Genomic DNA, 21,203 nt, shown 5'->3' on the forward strand with positions numbered 1-21,203 from the left:
TCTCACGAAAAACAGGCTTTATTTATATTCACACCCATGAGCTGAAAGAAAACTCTATTCATACTTGAGTAAAAAAGGATATATAATGTTTCCTGTAATGACCCCTCCCCCTCAACAAATTCAATTCACACAACTTTTTAATTTGGCAGCTGTAATGTTGCAATTATTAACACTTTAATAAAGCATTAAAAAACTTGCTCTTATAGATATTGAACTGTAAATGACCAGTTTTTTTACCTATCAGATAGGAAATGAATTTTATGTTTACATTAACCTTTTCCTTCTAGCTCCCGTGAAAATGACGGGGTCAGGTTTTACCCTCTATTTCTCGATAAGAATAAAACTAATTCATTTCTTTTGCCTGGAGAACATTTTAGTTCTCATTTTACCTACCAGATGGCAGAACCATGATATTTTCAAGGTAATTGTAGATAGTTAGTTTAATTTAAACTGGATGTCAGCAGTAATCAAATACGTGTTTTGGGCAAAATAGGCACTTTTATCACCGTTTTCTTGAAAATTAACTGATTGTTAAGGGGTTGATAGTAAAACTTTTCAACGGGTACTAAAATTTGAGTTCACCTTAAAAGTACTTCAAAGTATTATATCCGTATACAATGAGGAGAAATTGAAAATTAGTTTTAGTAAACGAGGTTTGACATGCATTTCTGTGACATGCATCAGTGACATGCATTTCTGAAATATTATACATTATTCAAATAGACATATGGAATAATTCTGATGATAAAAAATTTACAAGATTTCAAGTATTGCTATTTTTCTATGCAATTTGATATTCTGCATAGGGCAATTTGGCAGTAAAAAATTCAAGTAGGTCAAAAAGAAGATTTCAAATATTTCCTAACAGTTTTAAATTGTCATCGTTTCTTCAGCCTTTCTAATAATAAAAAAATATCATGAGATGACAATTAAAAAGATATTAGTTCACAATTTCTTCTATAAAAAAAATTTTTACAATTATTTACATAAAAATATATTGTATTGCTCAAACCTTTAACCTTGCAAATTTAACCTTTTCCATTTTGTTTCTGAGGATGAAAAAAAACAGTTTCGAATTTTCTTCCTGTTTCTCAGACACAATTTTATCATTCTTTACAAAGGATTAGTAGAAACACATGCAGAACATTCAGTTTTATTTTAATAAGTACTTATACTGTTATTGTTTTTAAAACTAAACTATTCATCAATCACTTTCTATTCCTCAAATTAATCTAAAAACTTCTTGGTTTTCGTGGAAATTACCACAGGTTAGACCTACAATTAAATTTGAATTATAACTTTTTAATGCGGGTATCTAAATTTTTGATATAACAAAATTTTCTATTTCTTCCCTTGAATTTGTAATAGCAGGTTTGACAATATATAATTCAATTAAAGTGACTAGTAAAATTTAATATACTAATAGCATTAAAAGATAGATTATCTTGGCCTGAATCAGCTTTTCAAGTATAATTAATTATTCAGCAATGTGTTGAGGTGTTTTCAATCTTTATATCTCATTTATTTATAAATATGAATTCAAGCTCTGTTACTGGTGTTGAATTGAGAAATTTGAATTTGATTCACTGGATTGAGAAGATGCAAAAAGTCAATGCTTAAAAAGAAGAGAGAACACTGGGAAGAACAATTCAAAGAAATTGAAAATCTCTAAAAACAGTATGAAGCAAAAGTTTTATTAACACCTTTACAAATAGAATTCTGAACTAAAACGTTGAACATGGAAACAAAGAACAAGCCCCTCAATTTCAGGAAGAGGTAGAGGTATTAATGGATAAAATAATAACAATAGTTCAGCTGGACCAAATGGTATCAAAGCAAAGTTCTTGAAAGTTAAAGTGAATAAATTAACATGCAAAATATACAACATCATCACTTATATTGGATTTATATGCTCTGGATTGATATATTTATATGCTCTGCCCATATTAAAAAAAAGACTGCAGAAACTATCAAGGAATCTCTCAGTTCAACATGTCATACAAAATTTTTCACATTTTCTGGCAAAAAGATTAATACCTTTTACAAGTAAAATCATATTAAAAAAATCAATGTAGTTTCCGAAAAAGATGATCTGCAGATCAAATCCACAGTATAAAACAAATTTCAGAAAAAACAACAGAGTATGGGATACACATATTTCATCTTGTTGTAGATTTCAAGACTATCAATGACAGCAAAAAGAGAAAGACTTTATTTCAAGCAACTGATAAGATTAACAAAAATGACCATGCAAAGAATAAAATACAAGGTAATGTAGAGGACAGAACTTTCTGAGCATTTGAGAGAAAAAGGATAAAAAAAAGGGAGTCATCCCTCCATATTTCTAATATTGCTTAAGAGAAAACAGTAAGATATATGAGAAACCATTTCTCAAAAGATAACACAGTCATTAGCATTTACTCTTGATATTTATATTGCTTGTATAAGAAAAAAGCTGTAATGGAAGCTGGCTGAGTCTGTAGAAAAAAATTTAATGTATGGCAGTAACAAACAAAACACAAGACTAAAGCAGAAAATAACCACTCGCCAGTGGCAAGTCAACAAAAAAAGTGGCGACTTCAACTAAATAAACAACCGGTCACTTTTTCCCATCTTTATTTTTTAATTGATTAATGATAAAAGCACATCAATGTAAAGAGAGACTCTGGATAAGAGAATTTTCATTAAGATGTCCAATGCCTCCATTCAAAATTTTGATCTTTCAGAATAAATCAATTTACAGTGGAAAGATTCATATTGAAGATGGGTTTCTGAACAATTCACAAATTTCAAAGTTGTAATGTATACATTAAATGTATTTTGTCTCCCCAAATATTTTTAAATAAAATTCTTTAAAGTCAGTATGTTTAACTAATTTTTGGCACATATTTCTTATTTTCATTGTTGAATTAATTTTTCTATAGCCGTAAATTATTTCTGATATGAATTTTCAAAAAAATATATATATAATTTAATCAAAGCAAAAAAACTCATTAGGTTTGAAGAAAAAGTGGCTCCTAAGTAATTGGAGTCTACCGGCCACTGACTACGAATTGAAAATGCAAATTTTCAGGTCTACACAAAACTCATTGCTATTAAAAATAAAAGATTTAAGTTTTTGAAAATGTCATTCAGTTTAAATGTTTGGAAACCATTGGAAACAATAAAAATAACATTAAAACAGAAATTAACAATATAATTAAGATGGCTAATAAAGAATACTTTGGATTTAGAAGACAGTTCAAATCAAAATCATAAAGAAAGTTTAATTATCTAGGACTTTTGCAAGACCAGTAGTAGTATATGGAAGCCAGTGCTAGAAAATGAATAAATCAGAAGAAAATAGAAATCTTATTTGTGAAGAAAGATTTTAAGAATGTTTCTGGTGCAATTAAGGAAAGTAAAGCATAGAGAATATGATTACAGCTTTGAGATATACTACAAATTTAGAAAACCAAACATAATTAAAGTAGATAAAATCCAGAAGATGTTGGTCATATCTATAGATACCACAACTATGACACAGTCAAAAAATATCTTTGTACAAACAAGAGGGGGAAAAGAAGAGCAGTAAATTACATAATAAATAGTAAGGTGTAGTGGAAAAGTGGCTGATCAGTATAAGAGTAAAAAGATGGAGAGTACTGGTGTTAACTAGGTAAATTTAAACCTAATAAGTTGCTTGAGACAGTCAAGGTCTGCAATAGGCTGTAGTGCTCATCAAAAAAGTTTTGCACAGACATTTTTTAATACTGATATTAACTACAAGCCTGAAAATATTTTAATTAAATTTTCTGAAAATAGTTACTAAAAACTTGATAAACTATTGTTTAATTAGTGGTTGCATTTGCCTTATTAAAAATGGCTGGAAATATTATCTTGGCATTTTAGACATTAATATACTCCTGCAATTAAAAGCAAAACACAAAAATACAGTAGGGAACCGATTATCCGGAATGATCGGGACCATCGCTATTCCGGATAACTGATTTTTCCGGTTTTCTGAATCGCTACAAAGAGCCATTTTTTTTATTGTTAAACCCAACTAAAAAAAAAACGTTTAGAAATATTCTTAAAAAGAAGAAAAAATGATGAAGTAATACACCAATGATTATTTCCAAAATGATGGTAAGGTAAACAACTTTCAAAAAAGAAAGAAAAATCCTAAAATCTTATGAGGAAAAAGAAATTTTTTTTTAAATATTGCGGGAAAATTTATCGAATTTCGTTCCGGTTTTTTGGTTTTCCGGTTTTCTGATTTCCGGATAACCGGTTCTGTACTGTATATTTCAATTATCAATGATGTTCATAAATTTAAGAGTTAAATTAAAAATACAACAAAATAATAAAAATTCAAATTCATTAAGTAACATTTCAAAATTTAAGACAAAATATGAAAAACAAAACAAACCTATGATGAGTAGCCCTATAAAATTTTCGAGACTGAGTATTGCTGCTAACAGATTCTGATCGGCTATCTTCATTATCGTTCGAATCACCTTCCATGTTTATAACTGAAAATGTCAATTATATAAATAAATTAATCAAATTGATTCAAAATAAAGTAAATATCACTTTATATTCAAAGCAAAAACATGTTAAGTTTAGGACATTACCCACAAACAAGATTTTGCCTCAAACAAAAACCAAGAAAAGACTGAATCATACGATTTATCTTCTTAAAATACTACTTTAAAAAAGATTAGATAAGAAATTTTGCAAGATAGATTATAACTTCAGATATCAAATGAGAACAAAGTGCATAGATAATATAAAATGTATGCATTTAAAGACAAAGCAGTTACATAGTGGAAGAACCAGGAAGAACAGTTTATGACACTTTCAGTAGTTAATTAAAATCAACTGAATCAGCTCATTCTTTAGAGATGGAAAGGAACAAGCCTAGATTTTTTTTTTTTATTTGCTTGTTTTTGCTCTAGGTATGGTTTAATGTAAAATCAACTCACTGAAAAAATTCCAAAATATAGGAAATAAAGAACACTTTAATTGTTTAAAAAAAATTACAACAATTATTTCTATAGCAACAATTATCAAATAGGTTAGGAAGATTTTTGTTTAAATACATTGTTTTCAAATTGAAGGTTCACAAACCAATGATTAAAAAATATTATTGTAATGATGGAATTTTAAACAATTAAATTTTAAAAAAAATAATGATTCAATAATGAATAAATTTACAACACTGTTACTAATTCAAAGATGTTATTTAAATTATTTTTTATTTAAACTAATATAATTTGAATCAAATAAAGTTTTTTTTTCTAAATAAATATTTTTTAATAGTTTAATTTATTTTATTTATACAAATTGTTTTAGTTTGAATAAAAAAATAGAAGATGGAAAAAAATATTAAATTTTCTCAAACATTTTCCATTTTTAACTCTTTTTTTTACCGACTGTCGTGTATATCAATGTTCTCCCAGAGCATTTTTAGAAGGGTTGCTCACCCTTTCACAGAGGTAAATGCACCCTTCTTACTCTTTTTTTATAAAAATGTTGCCCCCTTTTTAATTAGAAAAAAAAGGCCCTCTTTTAAAGAAAAGAGATAGCAATAGCAGAAACTTCAGATTATTATAACTAGTGAAAATTATTTTTTGGCTAAATCCATATAAACAACTATTATTTCTCATACTTATTCCAGTATTTTCAATTCTGTTTCGAGGGGCACTAATCTAATTAATATATTTGGCAAAATTAGTGCTCTTCAAAAATGAAGGTACCTTTTTATTGGAGGGGGGGGAGACTTATGTGTATATGTAACAGCATAAAATACGTTTACCTTTTGGCTGACACACCAGTGTACCAGAGTGATCTCTCGTTCACTCACAGCCATCACATACTTGTGATGGTTTGGTTTAATCAGGAACATCTTAAAAACTATAATTTTTGGCATAAAATAGCATTATATGTTTACAGGATTTGAGATACATGTAGATTTTACCTTCTACTCCAAATATAAGACACATATGACTAACATACATACGGTTTTTAATTATATAAACATGAGGGAAAAAGTATGTTTCCAAATCACATGCTTTAAAAAGGCTCCTTAAAATAAGCATATGAGTATTTGTTTATAATAAATGGATGAGTTTCATTTTTGCTAGCATTGTGAATTTAGTTTTGCCGTCTAATTTTCAATTGATAGTCAGATGTAGATGTCAAATTTTTTTTGTTTTTACAGCTATAATGTTGAAACGTCGAAAATTGCATGTTGAGTGGAGATGTAAAGTAATAAAAATGCATATTTAAAGAATTCAGTTCTCCTTCTTATGTGTTTAAATTGTTTATTGTGAAAATTAATTTATAGTTAAATAGAATAGTTTAATACTATGAAATATATTTGAATGGTTTAATTAATTTCAATTAAACACAAAAAATATTATTTGACATATTCTTAAAATAAAATTTAAAAAAAAAAAACAGTTTAAATCAAAAACTACAAAAAAACACTGTTTTATCTTGATTATGAATTTTGATTTTTTCACATTCTTATAAAACTTATTAATTAACTTGATAAAGATCATTAATTTTTTCAATTTTCTTCGTTTTTCTCATTTTGTCTTCATTGTGCTATATATATATATATATCGAATGCTCAATAAAGATAAAGGATAAAAAGAAAAAAAGAGATAAATGAAGAAAATTAATAAGTTTTATTTACTGCGCATGAGCTGCAAGTATGTAGAACTCATAAAATAAGTTTAAAATATAGAGAGAACATGGAAAATATTAAAGATTAATGAAAAGAGAAGAAGAAAAATCAATAAAATAAAATATTTAAAAAAAAAATTAAAAATATATATATTAAAAAACCAGAAGACAAAAAAAAATGAAAAGATATAATTTCTTCAACAGCTCACATGATTATATCCGCACAAAGGAGTGCTTAATATTAGAATTAATCAGCACCATTCAGATATAAACAGTAATAAAATTATCAATAACCTAAAATTGAATAATTTCAGAGAACATAATTTTAACAGTGTCAAAATTAATATTTTAGACATAGTAGAAGATATCAATTTAAGACTAGAAAAAAAATTACTACATGCTTAAATACAAAACAATTTTGCCGCATGGACTAAACGATACCTTCCAACATAAACTAAACTCAGTGGCATAGAGGGACAAGGCCTACTGTGCCCATCCCAATTTTCTTGACCTTTGGGCTCCGAGGCACAAGAGCAGATGTTCCGGTTGGGTGGTCAGTCCAACGCAGAGCCCCCAGTGTTTAGCTCCCAAGCATGCTTGGTACTCATTTTATCGACCCACTGAAGGGATGAAAGGCTGAGTCAACCTTGCCCGGTCCAAGGACCAAACAGGGATCTGTGGAACGACAACGCGAAGCGCTACCGCTCAGCCACCGGGCATCACCTTCCAACATACAGATTAATTTTAATAACTCCTCAACTTACTCACTTTTTCATATTAAAGATAAGCGTACAAATCAAGATAAACGGGGATTAGGAAGTAGTAAAAACTCTCCTAATAGTGACAAATTAAATGAAAATTTTATTTCTAACATGGAAAAAAGATTTTAATAAACATTATAATATTAAACCAATGAAAGATTTTGTTTTCTCCCTTAAGAATAATGATGTATATAAGCTTCAAGATCTTATTATAAACTTTTCTTTTATTAATTTACACTTTGTAATTCTCTGATCTTGTAAAAGTTAAAATGAGTAAAATTTCTCCAAATATAAAGAAAAATTTAGATTATTTATATTTCGTTATTTACTTTTAAAACCCTATTTTTGATCTGAACAAATTTCATAATACTTTTGAAAATTTTTAAAATTTGTTTCCATTAAAAGATTTTAACGTAATTAAAAGCTTTAAATATAATAAATCTCTTGGTAGAACCATATTTAATTATAGTGATACTAACAAGAAATTAGGGAAAATAAATATATAAATTATGAATGTCACTGAGAAGAAGAAAAATATTTTGTTGATAAACATCAAAGACATATCATTACCGGTAATTGAAATATTATAGAAAATTTAGAACTTAGGAATTTATTGATATAAGGCACAAATTGAGACCCATTTACCATATATCAATTAATAAAATTATAAAATACTTTCTTAATGATCTCAATAGCTTTTGCTTAACGATATCAAATAGATTCCCTTTACCTTTAGGTATGTTAGCAAAATAGAAATGGACTGCTTATTATTACCTTAAAACTTTGTTTTCAATAATAAAGAAAATTTAAATAACAGTAACAATTCAACAAATTTTTCTAAGATTGTTCGATTAATTAAGCAACTACAAAAAAATTTTGTAACTACTCCCATAGACAAAGCTAACAGTAATTATGCAATTTTCAGTAAAAAATTCTATGTTGAACTTTTAAATAGGGAGTAAAAATTTTAAGCTTAGCAATTTAAATAATGCTATGATTAAAAAAATTTTTAGCTTTATATAAGAGGTTAAAAATGAAAATTTGCAATATACAATTTCCTTACTTAATTATCAGTCCAAAATTTCATAAAATTCCAATAAAATTTAGAACAATCACATGTGGGTGCAATACTTATCTAACTAAACCTGGCACCATTTTCTCTAACTATTTAAATAAAATTATTAGCAATATTATTATAGAAGGATATTTTTGGATTACCACTGATAATCAACCATTTTTAGAATTTATTAAAGAAAAGAAAATTCATTCTATTGCAACTTTTGATTTCCAGGATCTTTTCAATACCATTTCCCTTTCTAAACTAAAAGATGTCCTTTTGAGTCAATACTATGATTTTAAAAATGACCTGAATTGCAATTTTGATTATTGGGGATTCTAATTAATTTTTGTCTTTTTAATAATTATCTTTACAATGAAAAAGATATTTTTATTCAATTGATGGAATCAATCAAGGACATAATTTTTCATCTCTCTTAGCTAACTTATTTTTATACTAGTATTATGAAAAAAAATTATACTCTTAATATAAATTTGTTTTTAGATTTATTGATGATTTAATTATCGTTAATTTTCAAGATTATACAATTTTATTAAATAGTATTTACCTCGCGGAATTAATCTTGCTCAGTAATCATGATGATGATATTAATCTTTTGTATTTGGGTATTATAAAAGAAAAAAATATCTGTTTTGTCGATTTATACGATAAGAGAAATTAATTTAATTTCAATATAAATAAACTAATTACCTGGAATTCTAATGTTTCTAAAAACATCTACAGTCGGACCCCGATTTAACAAATTCATAGGGACCGGAAATTTCATTCGTTAAATCGGGATCATTCGTAACATCGGGGTTAAAAAAAAATGGTTTTTTGTACATATGTATTATTAAAAAATACTAGTTATAAAGGACTATCTAAGATAAGAAAGGAATTTCCTTTTTGACTCATAGTCCACATGACAAATCCCCGGAAAATGACCTTGCAAGTGTAACGTCTTATTGACTCTGCACACCTACCCACGACGAATTTTGTTTTTCCCTGTTGGAGGCTTTTCTTTTGTTTGAGACAAAGATGCACTTTTTCTATTTTATTCCTCCCAGGAAAGATTTTTTTCCCTTAAGAATCTGCCAATTACAAAAAAATGCAATATTTTTCTGATCAAAATTAATGAAAAATATTTTTTCCGGATGCCGAAACAATTCGTTAATTCGGGGTTAATTATTCATTAATAAGGGGTTTTTTACTCTGTTTTGGTTGAAAAAAATTCTTTAAATAGGGGTTCGTTAAATCGGGGTCCGACTGTATTTAAATACCATTTTCAATCAAATGATTAGATTTAAAAGAATATGCAGTAAGGTTTATTCATCCAAAAAAAAAAAAAAAAAAAAAAAAAAAAAAAAAAAAAAAAAAANAAAAAAAATAGATATACACTCTTTCAAAATTTGATTTAAAATAAAAAAACACTGGATACCCAACTGAAGTAATTAAATTCTATATAAAATCATTGAGTTAATTGCATGTTATTATTAATAAATTTACTAAAAACTTTTTGTTAATTTATATTTTTACTATGTGTAAATCCAATTCGGGCAAATCAGTAACTAAAAATCCGTGAAAATGAGCAAATCATGTTTTTCTCTTTCTTTTTTTTTTAAATAAATGTTATTTTATTAAAATTGTATAGTTAAATATCAACCTTATTAATTATAAACTTCTTCAAATTATCAATCATAATATTATTACATTGCGCACATTCATTTTTAGGCCAATCCTTGGTAACAAATCAAACCCGCTTCAGTAATGCAGTAAGAATGCGCCATAAAACAAAATCCCTCTTTTAATGCTTTTATCTCCATTTGCACTTCTGTTTTCATATTTTGTAATCAGGCCATCTTATTACAAAAATATTTTGAATCATTCTTAAAAGTTTCCTGTACACGTAAGTCCATTTGAATTCACTACTCGTTTTATAGATTTAGTTTTGTTTTTATTTAGTTACATTTTCTTATCTGTTTATTACGGGATATATTTTATACTTATGTGTTCTATTTTGTTTCAGTTTCTTTCTTTTTTTTTTAGTGCTCCTCCTACTATTGTATTGATATTTTTTTTATTTGGGTATATTGATAAAATATAAGATAGCACTCCTTTTTGCAGATATAATCGTGTAAGATGAAGAGATATCTTTTATTTTATTTTTTTGTTTTCGTTTTAGGGCTTTTAAATGTATATTTTTTTAATTTCTTTTTTCAAATATTTTATTTTAATAATTACTCTTTTCATTAATCTTTAATATTTTCCATGTTTTCTCGATATTTTTAGCTAATTTTATGAGTTCTATATAATAGCAGCTTAAGTGCAGTAAATGAAACATATTAATTTTCTTTGTTTTTCTCTTTATCCTTTTTGTCCTTATTGTGCTATATATATAGAGATAAATACTATGAGTTTTTTTTTTTTCAATTCAATGTATGTTTTGCTTAACAGAGAGTCAGTAGGTTTCCTTATTTCTCATTTTTTGCAGTGCATTTTTGTTGGCGAGAAAAATCAGATAAGATCTGTAATTAACTTAGAAAAATCTTTGAATATGATCAACAAGTTAGAACGGCATTTACCAGTAAATTATTGATTTCTCTTATTTAAACATCTTTTTATTCAATTCTATTTGGATTATAAAGGTATTTAATAATTTTAAGATTAAAAAGTAAAAGGGTGTTTAATGATTATACCACAGTACAAAGAGTCATATACGGATGTCTGTTTCCCGAAAACTGTAATCTGTTATAAAATCTTACGTAAAAGACAATTTTTTTTTTAATAATTCCATTAGCTCCTTTTAAGGGTAGTTAAACATTTATACTGCTCTAATAGCTACTTAAACAGTTTCTGACAACATAAAAGCAGTTATAGAAAAACAAATATTGGTAAAAGGAACAAATTATGAATATTAATGAAACTAAATATTAAATAGTGATTAAAAGACACACCAGCAGACAGGCTAGGTTAAGGTTTAAATTGTTGAAAGAATAAAAGTATTAAGTTTCAGATATCTATTATAAATGAAGAATTCAATTCACAGAAAGCTGTACAGCTATGTTTATTTAGAAGATAAAACTTAAAATACAAAGAAAACTACACTCAACAAAACTAAATATAACTCTTCAAGACAGAGCTGGTTTTATGGATGAGCCAACTGGGCCCAAGGCCAGGGCAAAAATCTCAATAGCATTTTTTAAATTTTTCTTTTTTTTTATCCTTATTAATTTATTTTTTAAAAAAAGTTAACAAATGAGAGTGTTTTTGATGAAATATTAAAAGAAAAAAGAGATTTACCCACACATCTCCTCGATCATAACTTGTTGCAGATGATGGAATAATACGTTCAACAAAAAAGGTGATAAGAACAGAAAGAACTGCATGTGCTATACAGTTTTGGGAAAGGGGAGTTTTGAATGCCAGTCAACAACACTGGAACAATGTTTTATGTTTGTTATTCCTTGAATTTTTTTACCATGCTCCTTCAAGTTTTATGTTGCCTAGTTTGTGTTTTATAGTCCTAATTAGAACAGCATTAACACTTAGTTTGGTCATGTGCTCAGGTGAGTGTGAGAATCAAAACATATCACTTATATCAGTTTTATTTCGATTTCACCTAATCTGATTGCGAGTATAAATTTATTGCAACTATTTATTTACTATTCTTGAAATGATGAACTCAAACTGCATAAAATAGGATCGATTGATTTAAAAGTTTAACTACTAAAATAAATTTTCCTTTAGAGCAGGGTTTCTTAACCTGTGGTTCATGAACCCCTAAGGGGTCCATGAGTTATATTTTGGGGGTCCGCTGACTACTCCTAATTTTTAAAACGCTTGGAAGCCTGTCCATTGCTTGTAAAGCGAGTTATGGCAGCTATAATTTTGTTTGCTACAGTGTATCTTTGCGAAGAAGTATTTTCTACAATTGTGACCATAAAAACATAACATCGAAATCGATTGAATGTTGAACATGATATGCCCGTTTGCTTTGTTGAAAACCATCCCCCAATCCAATTTGTTAAGTAAGGATAAGCAGCAGCAACCTTCACATTAAAAATTTTAATTTTAAAAATTTTGTATACTATTAAAATAATAAAATTAAATGTTTTCTAATAATTGACGTTTTTTGCAATTTTTTTTTTCACAGGGGTGTGGTCCGTGACTTTGTAAAATTTTTTAAAAGGGGTCCATTACATCAAAAGGGTTAAGGAACACTGCTTTAGAGAGTAGTAATTTTAATTAGAATTTTTTTCTTAAACTGGTGTCTATTTTTTAATGTTTTTTTAATTTCTTTTTTAGTTTGACAAAAGCTATTATGTCAAGCTAAAGCTTAAAAATATTTTCAGTATAAATTGGAATACATTAGCTATAAATTATATAAAAATAATAACAATTATAAATCACAGAGCCCTAATGGCTCAGGGGATAGAGCGTTCGCCTTCCAATAAGGTGAACCGGGTTCGAACCCTAGCGATGGCTGGTCGATACGAATTCCGCATCCCAGAGTGCTGACTATGCAGATTAGTCCCATCAAAACATCCTCCATGAAGGCAACTTTCTCCTAATACTTGATCCAGAAGTTCCCTTACCTTCTGGATTGGGTTTAAAATTACAAGGCTACAGTTGAACAATAGTCTTAAACCCAAGATCGGGTCAGCTGTTCAACGACAGTTATAAAATAAAATATTTGTTGAAAAAAATATGAAAGTTGATTTCCAACGTTTGAACTGAATAAAAATGAAAATGGTTTACTGCAATGAATTACTTGTCAAGAAAAAGAATGCTGAATAGGTAGAGTTTTAACTAATCAAACTAACAACCAAATCAATTCTTGAAAAGTATTCTACAGAATTTTAGAAGTAATAAAGTTTTTAGCATTAAAAGTCTTTCATTCCGCGGAGATGATCAAATAAATGGAATGCGGCATAAAGGAAATTATTTGGAAACTTTGGAACTATTGAGTTAACTTGACTCTCTTCTTTTGCTGGACTTATAATAAATAATGGGGAAAAGGACAATAGACATGCATCCTATTTATTAACTTCGATTTGTAATTAATGAAAGCTTAATCAGTTGTGGGATATAAAGTATAAAACAAAATAATTGCAGAACTAAAGAAAACAAAATATTTTTCTGTCAGTATTGATTCAACACCAGACATTTCCTTTGTAGATTAGCTGACATTTGCTATCCGATACGTCAAAGACAGAATTCTGTAGAACGTTTTTCGGATTTTATTCCAATTGAAAGGCATAAATCTGAGTACTTGTCTTATACTATTGTATCTTTTCCTAATGACCAAGACATAAATATAAGTGATTGTCAAGGACATATGATAACACACTAAATATGGCAGGCAAGTACTCAAGTTATAAGAAAGGTTAAAAGAGAATTGTCTTAGAGCAATTTTTTTTTTACCATGTCTAGCACATAGCTTAAACTTATTTCATGAACGTTATGCAACTTAGAGGATTATTTCCAATTTTTACAGAAACTTAGCTCTTTTTTTCTAGAGTTCTACCCGTTGTGGAATACCTCAACAGAATGCTTAGAATTTGGACTAGTCATAAAACGTCCATCAGATACTAAGTGGTCCACCCATTTAGATGCAGTAACATTAATGCAAAAAAGTTACAGAAAAATTATAGACATTCTTCAAAATTTAGTCAAGAACAAAGAAGAGTGTCTAGAATCTAGACTCAATGCTTGTGGTTTTTTAAAGAAATTGAAGAAGTTGGAAAATTTTGTGTTGGTAGAGAATTTTGTGGTGACATGTAATCAAAAATAAATCAGACTTCAAAAAACATACAGAAGAAAGGTCTTAATTTCGATGATGGTCCGAAATTGATTGAACCTTGATTGGTTTTGTGAGTAAACAGAGAGAAAAGTTCTCTACTTATGAAACCATTTTCAAGGAAAATTTACCTAATTTTAAATATGAAGATGAGACGACGCGTATACTTCACCAAGAATTTCTTGCTTGGCATTTTATAAGGGATATGCTGACGCTGCTATATGACAAGGTAACGAAATATTTAAAATTTAAGTTTATCTCCTAGTATCTGACACATTGATTAGTTAATTAAAATCTCTCTCAATGGCATATAAACTAACAACTGACTTGTTCAGATTTTTTTTAAAATTTAAATTTTTTAAAGTCCTAGGAATTAATGCATCATTGATATAATTTTTGAAGACTTCATGCCAATGATGTAAATGAAAAAGAACTAGAGCTATAATTAGAACGTTTTAACAATTATTTGGCATAGGATATTAAGTTAGACCAATTAGGAATAGATGAGATGTATAAAATAGTAAAAAACAACAATATCGCAGAATTTCCATACATTGACATTTGTCAATTTTTTTTCATGAGAGACATTTGACAATTGTCCCTCATGTTAACTAAGTGTAGTGGCTCATGTTCATTTTAAAGACTAAAATTAATAAAAAAATAAACTAAGAAATAGCATGACTTAAGAAAGAATGAGTCATTTGCCAATCATGAGCATTGAATATAATGTCTTGCAAAAAAATTGATTTTAATGATGTGATAGAAGACTTTGCCTCTCAAAACGGGTAAAAATTGCTACCTTAAACTTTCTATGCAAATAATGTATTAAAGCTTTCATATTAATGTATCATTGTTTTACTTTCTAAAAATAAAAATTTTAAATTACTCAAAAGTAAAATATGTTTTTTAAATTACTCATATAGGACCCCCAAATGAAGACAGGCCCAAGACCCCATAAAACACAAAAATGGCTCTGCTTCAAGAGAAGAACATATCTCTATCATAAAGCAAACCATAAATAATTACAAAAACACCCACTTCCTTCTAGCTGAGACACAGAAGGAGGTGACACAACTTCCCCTAAGAAGTGACACATACCTAGGAAGTGACACAGCAATGAGGAAAACACTGTCCATCTATTTTTTTTATGCTTTAAAAACCTTTTTTTAACAGCAGACACTGAACTTTTGTTCTTCACCCAGGAAGACGCCGGAGGTATTACTCATTTAACGTTACCCAGAGGGCACCTGTGAACCTAAGCAACGGAGGCGAGCAACATTACCCATGCCACAGATACCTGTTTTATAGGGTGGGCAACATTCACACAATAGAGAACACACAGAGAGAAACATCCATGCCCTAAGCGGAATTCAACCCCACAACCATTGACTTCACAGTCAGGCCCGCTGACAGCTCGGCCACCTGGCAGGCACTTTAAAAACATAAATTATAAATATTTTCAGTAAAAAACATTTTCAATTTTGTTCTTAACTTAAAATTTTTTATCACTATAAATAGGATTGATTTACTTTTCGAATTTCATGCTTTTTTTTAAACGTTGTTTTTACCTGAATATCTGAGCTGCTAATTCTTCACGTCAAATGGAGAAAAAGACAGAAGAAAAACCTGTCTTCAGTCATGAAAAGGATTTTTTAATTTAACAGTGTCACTTATTTTGTCATACTGAACATTTTGTAGTTAAGTATTTTTATTTTAGTATTTTTTAGGATCTTATTTAATCAAAAACAAACTTTTTTGCATGAATATTAACATTATACATCATTTATTTATTATTTTTTATGGAACAACGCATGCTTATATCTTTGCTTATCTTAAAGACATATTTTCTGGGCTTACCAAAGTCCCAACTTTTGATACGGGACAACTTAAAGACACAGACCTTTCCACTACATAAATTTGTCATTCAATATTAACGATAACTAGTTAAAGATACCTAAAAAAAATCTGTTTTACAATTATCAAATGGTAAATAAGTTATATTTTCTTTTTAATAAGCGATACGTACTTCTGAACTAAGTTACATGTAAAAATATGTTCAATTAACCCACTGACGGTTCTGCACGTAAAAAGTCGCATTTTAACCTGCAGTCTTCTCTGCATAGCAAAACCGGTTTTCCCATATTAACTGATAGGGGAACTGTGTGTAGGGGAGAAACATTCTCCCAATTTTGCCCATTTCCTTAACCGCCAGTGGGTTAAAGTATATGCAATTACAATAAAAAATAGAAAATAACAATTTAAAGTTGGGAAGCAATATTAAGAACTAACTCATTGCACTACAGTAGAAGAATCTCTTTAGTAAAAAAAAAAACATTTATCAAGTTTTTATAGTTACAAAACACTAAATAAGAATTTATAAAAAAAATTGGTAGATGAAGTTGCGATAGTAGATGAGCAAAATTATTTGGTTTTCATTACAACATAAGCAACAACTAAATCTGTAAAATCAATTCTGAATTCATAGAATAACAAATTTTGAAAACTTTTTACTTAGATGTGGCAATCTGTTTAAAGAACAAAAATGAATGAGAAGAAATCATGGGATAGTTAGTAGGTAAGGCGAGCAGCAGTTCCCCAGTGTTGAATTTTATGTTTATTTTCTGGTAGCTTTCATTTAAATTGTATGAATGTTTATACCAAGCTATTAGACGATTATGTTTTCAATACTTGCTATTTGTGCAACATAGAAAACAAATGTTCAACAAAATTTGTTTTCCTACCTGTAGCTGCTGATTATATAAGACATTTACTAATTTCTATAGGATATTAAAAAGGGCTTCATCAGATGCAAAAAGGTTGAGAACATATAATTTAAGCATAAGAAAATAAAATGGAATTTTAATTAGTACAATTCAGATATAACAATCAATTCAGATCCGGTAAGAATATTTTTGAATTTTCTAATAATTATGAATTGAATGTTAGTACAGTGGAGAACCGATTATCCGGAACGATCGGGACCATCGCGATTCCGGATAACTGATTTTTCCGGTTTTCTGAATCGCTACAAAATGCCGTTTTCTTTAATGTTTATAAAACGAAACTAAAAAATAATTTTAGAAATAATAAAAAATGATAAATAATAATACACTTAAGTTTAAATAAGGAAAGAAATTATGAAATAAAAATTATATACAGGCTTATATATGTTATTAATGTTATTACTAACATTAATAACATATATAAGCTATTTGTGCTTATGTGAGATTCGTCTACAAACGGCTTTTGATCCGTCCTCTAAATCAGTTCTTTCGTCAACTCGATGCGCCGTACGCTCTAAATAACAAAATGGGCTCAAAATCTTGCAAGAAAAAAAAAATTTTTTTTAATGGAAGAAAATTATTTCCGGTTCTAAATTTCATTCTGGTTATCTGATTTCCGGATAAGAGGTTCTGCACTGTACTTGTTAAAATTTTTAACTTTTCCATTATAATTTATTTTNACGCTCTAAATAACAAAATAGGCTCAAAATCTTGCAAGAAAAAAAAAATTTTTTAATGGAAGAAAATTATTTCCGGTTCCAAATTTCATTCCGGTTATCTGGTTTTCCGGTTTTCTGATTTCCGGATAAGAGGTTCTGCACTGTACTTGTTAAAATTTTTAACTTTTCCATTATAATTTATTTTTTTATTATCTTAAATATAAATAAAAATATTTTAATTAAAAAAATGAATTATCATGAATAGAAAAGCTGCAAGTTGCATAGCCTTAATGCAATAAGTACTCAAAACTGTGACATACATCACAGAAAAATTTGTTTTACAAACAAAACTAATTATGTCGACTTTCTCACAGATCAATTTGTTTTATAAACAAAACTATTTGTCTACTTTCAGACAGAAAAATTTAGTTAACTTAATATGATGGATTTTTATATAACTTAATCAATTAAAGTTCTTTTTATCGTTTTGCAAATTCAGTTTATAAATTATTAGTCATTAAAAAAATGGTAAAATTTGTTAATGCGAGTTTTATTGGTTGTTTTACTTATTTTGGACCACTCACTGGGAGACAGTACCTTCGCTAAAATAATTGCAAAGTTTTGGCAACTTCCTTACACTGGCCTGCAAGAAACTAAAAAAAAAGTTACAGCAGAGAGCTAACTTGCAAGATAAAACTTGTAAACATCCCTGGCCAAATCTTTACAGATCTCCTTTTTAAGTTTAAAATCTTTCTAGTGCCTCAACTAATAATAATAGTCAGCAGGAACAGATACCAATATGGAAATATCCTCCCACAGAATATTTGTAATTATCTACTGATTATTAAATATATTTCTGCTCCTTGGTTAGACAGTTCAACAGGTCAAAGATAGTTGGGCTAGATAGTTGGCAGTCAAATAACTAGAAAAATTTTGGTATTATGATCTGAAGTAGAATAATCGCTAAGTCTTGGCAAGTTCCGGGCAGCGAGAAATTGGAAAGAAAAAGAAGAAAAAACATCACAGGAGAGGAACAACTCGAGGGAATATAACTTGTAGTCACCACTCGGTAAACCTCTATATTTTGTTTTATTTTCAAGTTTGAAATCCATCAGGCTCCTTGGAAGTTGCTATTGGAGCATTGGAACACAACACAGAAATATCTACAAACAATTGTTTACAGTTTAAATTTGAAACAATTTGGAGCCTAATCCATTATCTCTGAGACCTGATGGCTCAAGGGATAGAGCGTTCGACTTCCAATGAGAGGAACTGGGTTTGAATCCCAGTGGTAGACAGAGGGGAGATTTCCACATTGTGATCTGTGGCAGAATAATCGCAAAGTCTTGGCTACTTCCGGGCAACGGCCAGTGTGAAATTTAAAAACAACATCACAGAAAGGGACCTACTCAAAAGGTATAAATTCATAGCCGCTTCCAGGCACATATCAACATGCTTTTTTCTTTTAATTTGCAAGTTTAATATCTTTGGCACCTTGGCAGTTGTAGTTGGTGCAACAGATCACAATACGAAAATATCAGATTGTTATAAGGGGGCAAAGTCCCCATACATAGAAGTTATCAATTTGATCACAAAAGAAGCTAAAACTTCATATCCATTACAATTATCTTCATTGAACTCTGGTGGCTCAGGAGAAAGAGCACTCGCTTTCGAATTAAATGAGCTGGGTTCAAATCCTAGTGATTGGCGATAAATAAAAATTCAGCACAAGGCTTGCACAGATCACAGTGTTTTTACAAAATATCCTCAATAGTAGGTGGATCATGGGTTAGAGTCTCCTTGCCGTCAGGCTAACCTCGGGAGGTTTTTCTCTCCATATAATGCAAATGCGGGTTAGTTCTAACAAAAGGAAAATTTCCCCCAATACTTGAATCAGGATTTCCCTTGTCTTCTGGACTGGTTTTCCACTGGATCAGGATTTCCCTTGTCTTCTGGACTCGACAGTTATAAAATAAAATCCATTAGCTCTACATCACTGAACTCACCCCTTTTTAGGCAGAGAACAAATTTTTTCATACTTTGAAAAAGGTGTTTCCTAAACATTTTACCCCACTACTTAACTAACTTTCCTAATAAAGTTAGTTAAATAGTACGTTTGTAACAATTTGAAATTTGATCATTTAAAAAAATTAGACAATATTAAAGATTAGGTCAGAAAAATTATGATTCGAAATCACAAATATGGTATATATGAATAAAAGTAACAGAAATGTCAAATAAAAAATATACTCTAACTTCCATTATTTATTTAAAAAATGAAAGTCAGAAACTAATTAACTTTCAAAACGTTTTGACTGGGGAAATTTTAAAATTCTCTAAATTGAATCACTTTAACTAGAATGAAAAATAATATACATCAATGAAAAAGGTTGAATAACAGTAACCTGCAAAAAATTCTGCAATGAATAAAACGTCAATAAATAAACAGAAGAAAAGTTTAATCAATAAACATTATGAATCTTCCAAATTTTTGCATGAGGGTGCAATATTTTGTTATAGTAGACATTTACCTTAGAGTTGTTAATCAACAAACAAAAAATAATCAAGCGAATATCAAATTTATTAAGAAACAAAAATTAATGCATCATTTCTAAAACATTCAAAAACGAAAACAAGAAAAACCGCGAAACGTCAACTGTTGCCAAAGAATTAATAAACTCTAAAAATAGATTTTCCAAATTTAATTCATAAAACATTTCCGCCTGCCTATTTTTTATTATAAAGAAAGCGTTTATGAAAGAGACTTTTGCGTTGGCGGTTTACTGGCGAATGTGATAATAGTTTCTGACACCATACAAAGGACCACTCTCACTGCTTAAAATTTTTCACATGCAAATGAGAACTTAATTGATGAGTTTTTCATAGGTTAAAATGTTAACCAACCAGGTTTTCATTCACATGCGAATTTTGCGTATGTGAATGTTGTTGTTGTTGTTAATTTACGTCGCACTAGAGCTGCACATTGGGCTAATTGGCGACGAGAACCTTCACTTGCATGATCGTCTCAAAATGACTTTCCTCACAATCGAGCCATACTTGTTGCATGCGATACACGCCCCTCCGGTTGCTATTAAGGGAGAATGAGAATCTGATTGGTAAAATATATTCACTCATAAATTTTTTCTCCCTGCAGGCTACCAAAGTAGGTGAGCCATCTGCTCTGCAGAAGATCGAAATTGCGACGAATGTCTTTGAATCATCCTCATGGATGTTTCTCAGACCGTCACCAATAGCCCATTGTGCAGCTCTTGTGTGAAGTAAATAAAAAAAAAACTTTCTTTTCCTCCCGATGGCAATCGGTGGTGTTTGAATCGCATGTAATGTGAAAGAAACAGTTCATTTTACATTCGATTCGCGCAACTCTCAAACTCAATTAAAGAAGGACAGCTGGATTTGTGGATTCTTTTGCAGGAGGATACATTTGATCTATCAGGTTCCTGTTCTTCA

The 21,203-nt window shown here is 29.1% G+C and overlaps 1 protein-coding gene across 13 annotated transcripts in view; it reads right to left on the minus strand.

Annotated features, from left to right (window-relative positions):
* The window catches only part of LOC107453665 (cytosolic purine 5'-nucleotidase), a 135,530-nt gene that overhangs the window by 54,450 nt on the left and 59,877 nt on the right, over nucleotides 1–21,203 (minus strand). For 5 of the 13 annotated variants that reach the window (XM_071187383.1, XM_071187380.1, XM_016070561.2 and 2 more), the window contains exon 2: nucleotides 4,412–4,514. In XM_071187383.1, coding sequence (XP_071043484.1) covers nucleotides 4,412–4,506 — 95 coding nt within the window. In that variant the 5' untranslated portion in view covers nucleotides 4,507–4,514. Of the gene's footprint in view, nucleotides 1–4,411; nucleotides 4,515–4,616; nucleotides 4,749–16,150; nucleotides 16,252–20,140; nucleotides 20,530–21,203 lie in introns of those variants that run through there. The other 8 variants (XM_071187378.1, XM_043040067.2, XM_071187382.1 and 5 more) reach the window with 6 other exon arrangements.

Source organism: Parasteatoda tepidariorum, chromosome X1 (assembly GCF_043381705.1).
Source record: "Parasteatoda tepidariorum isolate YZ-2023 chromosome X1, CAS_Ptep_4.0, whole genome shotgun sequence".
Taxonomy (NCBI): Eukaryota; Metazoa; Arthropoda; class Arachnida; order Araneae; family Theridiidae; genus Parasteatoda; species Parasteatoda tepidariorum.